Genomic DNA, 11,718 nt, shown 5'->3' on the forward strand with positions numbered 1-11,718 from the left:
TTAGTACATCATCTGTTAACTGATTGACAAACTCAGTGAATATTTCCATGTAGACTTCCATGTTAACCGTTTGTTGAAAAAAAAAAAAAAAAAAAAAAAAAAAAAAAGGGCCTATAATTTGCCTACGAGACACTCCACACCACACTCCAATTTTCTGAATGCAAAGGCTGTTCATGTATTGCACGAGGATTTTCTTCTACCCATATATGCGTTTTTGAGAGTTTATATAGCCACTGAGATGAAACCATGCCTCATCATCCATAAACCAAATGAGGTGTAAAATCCCAGGATTGTGAGTAAGAAAATTTTGAAACCATAAACAACACCACACACATTTTTCATGGTTTGTCGGTTGCAATTCTTGAACACATGACACACGGTAAGCGTGTGGTTTTTATTTTTTTGCAGCTTTTTGACATGTAGAATATGGGAGATTAGTTTCTTGGGAAAGTCTTTGCAATGATTTTGATGGTGATGCCAGTAATCGCTCCTTTACATCCTCTTCAGACATTTTCTGGCCTCCTGAATGCTGTGTGACAAGACTTCCCGTTGTCTCTAACTTTCTTACCAATTTCTGGATACAACACTTTGTACATGTCTCACACGAAATTCAGTCTGAAATGACTTTTGACATGCTTTAAATGAACCAGTTTGCCAGTATTTACAAACGAGGAACACACACTCTTCGATTGTGTACAGTCACGGACACTTCTGGGTTGTAATAAACCCATTCACTTTCAATAGGTTTGTTACAACCCAGAAGTGACCGTGACTGTACATTGTAATCCCTATACATTCGAGCCAACACTACCGAGATGCATTGTCACGGAACAAAACAAATGAAGGTCACTGGAAGAGTCCAAACCTATTGTGAGGGGTTAGATCTTGTTTTACATTGTACAAAATTTCAAGACAAACTTTAAGGAAATGGCAGTTTTATAGACAGAAGTTTGGGGCCTCTTGCAAGGGAATCACCCGATACTTTTCTGTACTAGGAGGATAACCTTTACTCTGCCGAGGGGGTCGTCGGAAAGTAACCCCGGTTTCACCAAGGCCTTTGGCGCACATTTTAAATTCATACACTTCTTGGACAAAAAAATGTTGTTTCACATATTCGATAATGTAATGCACCCAGGAACATGAAATGACTTTCAAGGACCATTCTTTGAAAATAAGGCTAAAGTTTGCATCCCCTTCCCAAAATAGCGGTGGAAGAGGGGTCAAACTCCCCATTTTTATGATATTTTCATTGAAAGTTGGGGGCTGCGGCCCACCCAACCCCTCTTATTGGCTTTGGCATTTTGATTTCTGCACGGTTGCATGCCCTTATGTTCTAGCTGCAAAACAAAAGTTACCCGAAGTAGATTGGTCAAATAGTCTCCCAGTTATAACATTTTTTGTCAAATAAGTGTACAAATTTAAAATTCGCGCCAACTTCCATACGTAACTTTGGACTCGGGGAGTTGGGAGGGTGCATCCACATGATGTGCCAAAGCTTTGATTAACCCACTGTAAGTGTTTCCGACCGAATAGAAAAGTATCAAGATGATAAAAAAACAGGAATTTTGTAATTAGCTGCATGGTCGATATATCGACCAAAATATGAGTAAAGGTTAAAAAATGTGTGGGCTTCACATATCAGATTTTTTTGTGACGCGTAAAATGTATGTAACACACAGAGTTTTTCAAAAAGCAAGGCATGCAACCTGGTGTTTATGCTATCCTGTGCCCATGTATCCATTATTACCTGGGAAACGGGTGTTTCAGAATCAAGATGTGGTCATTCCTAGTAGAAATACGTGCTAGGCTTGATAGGCAAACTTTGTAAGCGTTCAACTTCTGATCTTGCCACCAAAGTTTTCAGGTTCAAATCCTGACCTGGGTCCTTTCATCAATTATGAATATGATGGATCCAGCACAAATGTCATAACCGCTAAAGCTTTATCTTGAAAGTAATACTTTTTAAGAGGTCCAAAAATGTAGAAGGAAGCAAGGTTGACAAATTGACTAGGAAGGGCATGTCTGGTATGAAACTCCAACAGTTAAGGTTGTAAAAGTAGGAAAATTTTCCTGTTGGTTGAAATACCTTATTCAGATATTTATGGTGTCAAAATATGTGTGTTCCTTCATATATTTGTCAAACCGTCCACATAATTTGTGCTTAATGTAGAGAGATAAAAATTGATGTGAGGCAGACAGTATAAAATAGAGAAGTTTCTAGGCTACACTATATTTCTTATTCTGATTTTTTGTAAAGTTGGATGATGACCATCATTCTGCGATGTGTATGTATTTCTATTTATGCTAAAACTACATGGGTCGTTCAATATATAAGTTTCCGTATGCTGCAAAAAAAAAAAAAAAAAAAAAAAAAAAAATTAAGATACATTAGAAAACTATACATACACGTGTAGGAGGATCCTTCCTCACTTCTCCACATAATCCCCATAGAGATTCAGGCATTTGTCCCACCATTGCACCTATTTGTCCATACCCTTTGCAAGAAAATCAGGGCTCTGGCTATTGAGCACTATTCTCACATCCGCTTTACTTCTTCATCTGTTTCAAAACGGTAACCTTGCAATTCAGACTTTAAAAAGATGGAAATCACTCGGTGCTAAATCGGGGCTGTATGGAGGGTGGGGCAGCCGTTCCCACCCCAAGTCTTCAATTTTGTGTTGTGTTTGCACTGCTGAGTGAGGGTGAGCGTTATCGTCAAGAAGAATGACACCAGCTGACAGGAGACCTGGTAGCTTATGTCGAATTGCATTTTTCAGTTTATCCAATGTTTGACAATAATGGTCAGCATTAATTGTTATTCGTCGTTCCAAAAAGTCCATAAGCAGAACGCCCTTAGCATCCATGCTTCTGAACTCCTTATGACGCGAGCTCGCATTTTCCGAACAAGCATTTACTTTTCGCCCTTGAGCGTATGCGCATTCACATCTGATAACGAATCGATTGTTGTTCCTTGTAGACGAAGGATGGCGCTCGTCAACCATGTGCTTCTTTTTAATGGCATTGCTTTATACAATATTTTATAGCAAAGGGAAACTTATATATTGAACGTCCCTAGTATTTATGTTGCCTCTTGTGTTTATACTTTGATGTATACTTTCCAGAAACCAGAGTCTCCGATGAAGAGGCCCGGAGGATTGAGCGGTGGAGCACTTGGAATTGAAAGTTAAGGTAATTTTATCCTCAACTTATTAAGAGTATTATCATACTACATTTTATGAATTGAATGAAACTTATGGTAGCATTCTCAGAGATCTGGAAATCTGGGTGAACCTGGAAATGCCAGGAACACATACTTATGAGAAAAAATAGGTGGGGGGGGGGGAGATCCCTTTTTTCTTTCCAGGATTTTGGAATGAAAATGAATTCTACTTTTCTTCAACGAGCCTCTTGCTGAGGTACTCTACATACAAAAGGCCTAGGTGTAGTTATTTTTGTTGATTTATTTTTAAGTGTTCAGCAGTTTTAGTTGTAATGTGCTCCCCTGTCCCTTGCACCATGCCATCAAGGCATATAGGAGGTGTAGAGTTAGAGCCCCTCACTTTCTTGATCTTGGCCGAAGGTGGGGGTGATGTGATCAGCACCATGTCCCTGGCTGCCTTTACATCCCCTTCCCCCACCCCGAGTTTCCTCCAGGTACCCACTTTATACGATGCTGGGTGTGAATGTTTGTAGCTGCTTTAACGTGGAAAAAAAATCCCGGTTCACCCCCACCCGGGATTGAACCCAGGTTTCTCGCATGGTAGCCAGATGCCCTAACGACTGAGCTACCGTGGCTTATAAGAAAACATTTTTTATTATTATTGCAGTTGACCATGTAAATTTGTTTACTAGCATGTTAAAGCAGCACAGAATGGTATAGAAAGCTGTCTTAAAATTGCCTGGAAAAGCTGGAAAATTTAGGATATTTGTTTTGCTGAAATGAGCAGGAACTCTGCATACGTACCAAATCATATTTTGCACCTTGATCTTGATTTTACGTTTTCCAGGGGGCCAAAATGTGGGAAAATGAAAAATCAAGGAAAATTATATTACATTTTGCTATGTTGGGACCATGAAAACTGAATGTATAATGAAGCAAGAAAGTAAAATTGGGGTCCCACTATGTATGCCTTGAAGTTGTCACATTTAGGTGTAGTCATCTTGTGTTTAATTTCCATTGGCAACTTTTGTGGTTCAATTTTCGTGTTAAACTTGTGATCCTTGGGAAGTGGAAGTCGAAATAAGCAAAGGAGGAAGACTGGTGATGAGGCACCCAGAGAACCGCTGGAGACTCATATAGGGTCCGAATAGATAAGAACTATCTTTGCTAAGATGTACTATGATTAGTCTTAGAGCACAAATGTCTAATGGTAGTGGACAATAGTCAAAAGTTGTTAATTTCCTTCCCCAACCAATCTCGATTTAGTAATGCCATGCGAGTACCAAGCAAAATCCACATAGCATCGAGAAGTGTGCTCATGCACTAGACACAAGAAGATGTAAACAGTTACTAGTTTTATGTTCGCATTGAACATACATTCACTAATGCAATGTTTCATCTTGGCAAAAACACTTGTACTCTAATAGTTCATGTTTCAGTTCTGCCAGCTTATAATTTACCTTAAGATTTTGTATTACTTTGATTTTTGATGTCTAAGGGAAAAGAATTGTTTAACTTTCTAACTAACTCTAACTCTTTAGCCTTCTGAAACCCGAAGGTTCATGGCTGCAGCAACACAGGCCTTCCATCTGTCCCTATCTTGAGCAAGATCTATATACTCTTTTCCATCCCTACCGATTTCCTTTAGGTCCATCTCAACGTTGTCCCTCCATCTTCGTCTTGGCCTTCCTACAGGTCTCTTACCATCAGGTTTCCAAACAAGAATCCTGTGAACTCCTCTTTCCTCTCCCATTCGTGCCACATGGCCTGCCCACCTGAGTCTTCTTGATTTAATTATTCTAATAATATCTGGACATGAATACAAATTATGTAGTTCTAAATTATGTAAACCTTCGCCACTCACCTGTCTCCTCATCCCTTTTAGGTTCAAAGATTTTCGTAAGGATCTTATTTTCAAATACTCTCAATTTATGTTCCTCTTTCAATGTAAGGGACCAAGTTTCACACCCATATAATACTACAGGCAAAATTACTGTTTTGTATATTTTAACTTTTAGTTTCTTAGATATTAAACAAGAAGACAAAAGTTTATGAAGAGAGAAGTAACATGCATTTCCTGAATTAAGCCTACTTTTTATTTCCTCTTTGATATAATTTTCATTTGTTAATATTACTCCTAAGTATTTGAATTTGGAAACTGGTTCAAACGAGTTGTTATCAATAATTAGATTTTGATTATTACCTAACACTTGGTTTTGGCCTGTAAGCATATATTTAGTTTTCTCTTTGTTAACTTCCAAACCTATCTCTTTAGCAGTTTTGAAAAATATTTTAGCATTATTCTTAATTGTATTTATATCATCCCCTAATAAGTATACATCATCTGCATATGCTAACAACTGAGTCATACCATTTAATTTTAGTCCTTCGTTAGTTTCTTTAACCTTCCTAACAGCATATTCTAAGGCAAAATTAAAGAGCAATGGAGATAATGCATCTCCTTGTTTTAACCCATCATGAATTGTAAATTTGTCAGACACATTAATACCCATACGAATTTTACTTTCTGTTTCACTGGTGCATACTTTTATCATACTAACAAGCTTCTTAGGTATTCCAAACTCGACTAATATATTATATAATTTATCTCTTTTGACCGAATCATATGCTTTTTTGAAATCAATGAATAGCTGATGGACATTTTGATTATATTCCCACTTTTTTTCAAGTGTCTATCTGATGTGAAAAATTTGATCTGTAGTTGATCTGTTACATTTAAATCCACATTGATAATCACCTATAATTTCATTAGCATATGGGGTTAGTCTTTGTTAAAAGAATGTTAGATAATATTTTAACTTTCAAAATAACAATATTTTATTACTGTACATTGTAATTAAGCATTTGATTACATATGATTTTGTATCTTCTGATCGCATTGCAGTCCCAGCTTGATTTTTAATATAGTTTAGAGTATATCTTGGTGCACCAAATATATTTTTTTCACGATTTTTGGTGGACATGTTTTCAGATATTCAAGGTCAAAGGTGGCTTGATAAGCTTGTTCAATTCCCTGTACAATAAATTTTATTTGAGGTTCCTAGGCCAAATAGGGGCGGAGTTACAACACATTTAGTATAGCTAAACGTGCTCAGAAAGAGCAATTTCTGTTAACTTTGACCTTGAATAATTTGACAATTACAAGATGCACAGTACTCAAAATTTTCAGTTACTAAGTTCCATGGATAGGATCAACTCCCCAAATTTCATAAAAATCTGTGATGGTCAGGGTGTGGGCTGTGTTGATTTGGCATGGAATGACGCCTACATGATATGTATCACCAAATACCGTAACCATGTATTGCTGACAAGATATATGTCACTAAAATATCGTGTCGATATATTACCAACACGATATATATCACTAAAATATTGTGCCAATATATTGCTAACATGATACGTATCTCTAAAATATCGTGATGATATATCATCTAGTTGATATCGCCTGGACGATATTTTTTCAACACTAGTGGAGAGTTGTCTCATGCAGTGGATGAGGGTTTTCTGCCAGAGAGAATTTAGGGCATCCACATACAATTTTGCCTAATCAGCTGTTTATGCAGTTTACACCCTCAATTAATCCAGTTTTCTCTGTTACTCGTTACTTACCACCTAACAAGCAAAAATATAGTAATAATATTAATCAACTACATTTCCCCATAAGGTTGCGTCTCTTTTTGATCACCCTGTATTTTCTACTTTTAATTTTGTATGCAAATGAGAAAGGTGTATTTACTGTTTTCCTCTCTTCCGTCAGGTTCAGGTGGTTTATCAACTGCGGAATTGAATACGACAGGAATGACATCTGTTAGTTTTGTATGGTCAACAACAGAAAACTTATTTTTTATAAATATTGTGAACTATATACAGTGGAGTCCAGGTTTTACAGTTTTCTGCACTCATGATGCAGTAAAACAGCAGGTTACGGAATTTTCTCATAATTTTGCGTATTGTAATTTCTTTTGCTACCTCCACCACTCCAGAAAGCATAATGAAGGTTCAGCATTATGGAAATTTGTGGAGAATTCCCTTTAAGTGGTAATGAGTTTTTAATTTTACTTGAGTATTATGTAATACTCTCATCTCAAAATAATAGTTTGATATCTGCAGTTGGCAGTTTATTGGCTCATACTGGCAGACCACAATGCCATGCATTTTTTTTCTGTAATCTGAGATGGGGTTCCCAGATATTTCAGAAAAAAAAATATGGGACACTTATTTTTCAAGGCTACGGTGCACAATATGTCCTTCTTCTAATGGAATGTGTTATACCTTGTTTTAAAGCTTCACTACTGATTATATCTTCTGTGAAAAAGATAAGGTATGGAGACTTATATTTATAGAGCTTTTCACATTAAATAACGTTAATTTTCAATTTTTTAATGCAGTTTTCTCGTATTGTCACTGATTCATAAGTTAATAACTCATACAGAATGGGTCAATGGAAAATTGTACAAGACATAGTGCATTAAATCGAAAGATTTCTGTTCTGGCAAACTACATTGAAATGAATTTAGCAGAGGCACTCAAAAGAAAATAGTACATGCTGAAAAAGTATTTTAAGTTTGAATGTCTGCTGGAATATTTCTGCGCAGAATGAATTTCACTCACGAGTTTTATTTTAAAGCAGCCTATTGTGAAATGATACACAATCCTTGCTAAAAAATGAATTCACAATAACCATGGACGTTACAGGTTTTACAGACAACTTGCTTTTCTCATCGGTCCAGAGTGAGTTCATTTGAGAGAACAAACATTCAACACTTGTATTAGTACCAGGAGTACACATAACAAACTCTTATTACTTTTTTCCTGTCGGATTCCTATCGTTGAAATACAGGACAAAAATCTTCGTGAGGACTTTTTTTGGAACAACAGGATGCCTTAATAAAAAACTGAATGTTCCCGTATTTTATGGGATATCTGGAAACTGGAAACCAGGTACATTTCCTGGAGCCAACATACTCATTAGGAAAATGTAATTATTATGTCTGGACGGAGGTTGTAACTCTTATTAGCAAGAAGACTTCATACAGATCTATATTGACAGGTGATCCATCCAATTTTGTATGCAAAAAAATACTACTTGGCAGTAGCTATTCTTTCCATCCTTCCTCAATGTAAATATATAAGAATTAAGTTCCCTTATAAAAAAAAATATTTCTTTTAATTTTATATATTATTTTTGCATGAATACGTGCAATCAATATATTTTATAACCTTCAAAAGTCAAACTTCATTCGTGTTTATGTCTCTGGTCTAATATAAAAATTGTAAGCTGTACTACTAGACATTCGAAGTAAATATGTTCAGAAGCAGTATTAAAGTCTTATTGTATCTTGTGTTTGTGCACCATGGGTCATACTCATGCTTTGTACTTATGGTTGTGTTACCGTACAAGCGGAGAAAGAAAGAACATGGTTAGTTGAATTGACAGATCGGTAACCATCTGTTTTTATCCACTGCTGTACTTGGTTATCCAGTTGCTTAATTAATATTTGCCAAATGTGCAAAATTTCATATGCAGTGGAACTCTGATTTTGTTAGCAGATGTTACATTTTCCTACAATTTTTTTTTCACCTTGATCCCCTGAAAAATTTGAAATGAAAGTATTCTATGTATTTCTCAATTGTGACACAAGTTCTACTATATAATCAGAGTGAGCCACATGTCCCATGTTATTATTTCTTTCTCTTTATTTTTCAAAGTCAATTGTATAATCAAATGGTTCATTTAATATCATATTATGTGTACAGTTAAACATGTTTCCTTTCATGGAAACCCATAACAAAAACCAGTTTTACAGTTCAATTTATTTGTTTAAGTGTGCTTTTTAACAAGTGTATCATTCTTTTCATGGATTGTTTAGTATGGTTCTTATTTTTCTTATGGATTTTTAAAGAAGTAAAGAATGTTAATACCAAAGTAGGTACCTTTTATGCATACTAAAATGCATGGGATGTAGAATTGAAATCATGCACAGTATGTGGAATAAAAATGTAGTAAAGAGAACTTTTGATTTGCTGTAAGGGAGATTTCTCACCCAGGTGACATGCACTGCTTAAGGATTTCACCAATCAAAGCCTGTGATTCCACTATGGTGTGAAACATTGTTGTTGATTGGCTCATTCTGAAACGACACGTGTCGCCTGTCACTTTGGTCTCCCTAATATGACTGTTATTATGTAGCTGCAAATATCCATCAACATGGCATGTTACATTGAACATAAATAGCAGTGACTAGGATTTATGCACCAAGAGATTTCTTTATAATACCAAGTTCGTTAACTGTAATTTCTAATCTGACAAATGTTATGAAATAATTGTTTTCTTTGTCGAGAGGAATCGATTAGAGAAATACATCAAATGCAGCATAGTACAAAAAGGAGTGTGATAAGCTGAAAAGAGTAGAAAGTGTTTTAATGTAAATACTGTAGTAGGAAAATGAAAAATTTGTTTTATAATTTCAGTTGTGTAGATACTTTTCCTTAGTGCCCAAAATGGTAATGTTTGCACAAACCTGTTTTTTCAGTTAAATAGTAGGAGCATATGAAGCATAGAGTATAAAGAAGAGATTCAAGCAGGCTGTGTTCTGTTATGAAATTTGAATTATATGGAACTGAAATAAGTTTTCTTCAGAGTTAAATGTTTATTTTTTTATGCAAAAATACTGTAAGTTGTTTGCATTTTGTACATAACATTTTCATTAGTGGGTTTTAGATTCATCTGAAAATGTGGTACTAGAATCAGTTAAATGAAAGATTCTAGCTTTTTGCTGTATATGTTTCTGTGATAGTTTCCAAACTCAGGAAGACTGTGTAGACAACATCTATTGTATTGTGCCAATAAAATTTTTACTAATTATCGAAGAAGTGAAATGTAAGACCATTGTTTTTCGTTCTTTTAATATTATATGTCCTATTTCTCTGTATTTTTTTTTTTTTTGTTTCATTGATAAGTCTTTTTCTGTACACATATCTTAATACTGCCTTCTCTACATAAGTCCATTCTAATTTTCAGAATTAATATTATGGTAAAAGTATTTTGTAATTCCACATATCCTATTGTAATGTACATGCATAATTATGTTCCTCTGTAAGTAAATATTAAGTTGGACTAAATTTATTGCCATTTAGAGTAAGTAAGTTAATTTCTTTTATAACCTTAGTCCCAAGTAGAGTGGAATCTTGATTTTATGTTGTTGTTTTTTCCACATCCGAAGTCTCATAGAAGATATATAAGTTCTGAGTACTAATGTTCACTTTAAATCAGGGTAGATCTGTGGACTTTTACCTCAACCCTCCTGAACTTCAGAATCAAGTGACCAGTTCATCTACTGTCGGATTAAACATTATGGATACCTGAGTTTGGATTCACAGTAGACCTATGTAAAAACCAGTTACATCAACTTTTAGCTTATTAATTCTGCGCAAATGGTAACCAAATATTTTTTTGAGTATGCCTTCAATTTTTTATAGCCGTGAGAGAAAAAAAAAGTGCCAGTTTTTTGCTATTTTCCAAATGACCCCTCTCTTTGAAATTATATAAATAAAGAACTTTTGTGTAAGAAAAAATTAAGTGCAGGTAGAAAGGTTTGAAACCATTCTTAATTTTCAATTTTGTGAAAGAACTTTTTTCTTAGTTTGTGTACATGCGAAAGTCATTGCTCGAGACTAGATGAATAATGGAATGATTGATTATATTGACATATATTTCAAACTCAAGTAATTTGTTGAAAAACTTATTTCTAAGAAAACTTCAAATTAAAATGCTTTATTGATAATAACGAACAGAGGCCAATTTTAAGTAGGTAAAACTTATATATGTGTAATAATCATTCCGCAAAACTTAGATTTAGATTTTAGAAACAAATTTTACGCAAGATTACATTTAGTGGTGTGCAAATATGGCATTTGGGAAGCGATGGGATAGGAAATAGAAAAATATGGCAAAAATCTCATAATTCAAGATTATTCGAAAACTATTGTAATTACGACAAAATGTATAATAATGTTTTTCAAATAAAACATTATGCTTTAAAATGAGACATGTTTTATTAAAATATATTCAGTAGTTTCTTAGATATTAGACTTTAAAGAATCTGCCAGGTGGTCATTTTTATGACATCACTGCAAGTGATTTAATCATTTCTAAGGTGATCTCCTGGCTGATTTACAGTCTTGGATATACCGGGTGTCCCAGAAGTCTTTCCCTGATTACAAACTTTATTCATATCCGCTATTTGCAATGTAGAGACGTGAAAGTGGTGCTAAAATGCTGGAAAACTAACAAAGTTTTTTTTTGTTCCAGGTTTCAGTAACGTGGCTGTAGTGTAGCAGTGTCAGTGCCCAGGAAACCGGAAATGTTCACAAATCAGGAAAAATCTCAGTGTGTCACGAGACCCGGTCACCAATAACAGTGCAGAGGAACTTTCAAACAACTTATGGAAAGATGCCGCCCGATGTCGAGAGCATTAAGTCGTGGTATGACAAGTTCAAGACCACCGAATCTGTTGCTGACTTACCGAGAAGTGGCC

The 11,718-nt window shown here is 35.1% G+C and overlaps 1 protein-coding gene across 1 annotated transcript in view; it reads left to right on the top strand.

Moving 5' to 3' along the window:
- Nucleotides 1-11,173, top strand: part of LOC145981796 (uncharacterized) — a 69,013-nt gene extending 57,840 nt beyond the window's left edge. The window contains exons 10-11 of the mRNA XM_083115218.1: nt 3,123-3,189; nt 6,939-11,173. Coding sequence (XP_082971344.1) covers nt 3,123-3,188 — 66 coding nt within the window. The 3' untranslated portion in view covers nt 3,189; nt 6,939-11,173. The remainder of the gene's footprint in view (nt 1-3,122; nt 3,190-6,938) is intronic.
- The last annotated feature ends 545 nt before the right edge of the window (nt 11,174-11,718 follow it).

Source organism: Lepisma saccharinum, chromosome 30 (assembly GCF_977018435.1).
Source record: "Lepisma saccharinum chromosome 30, izLepSacc3.1, whole genome shotgun sequence".
NCBI classification, from domain to species: Eukaryota; Metazoa; Arthropoda; class Insecta; order Zygentoma; family Lepismatidae; genus Lepisma; species Lepisma saccharinum.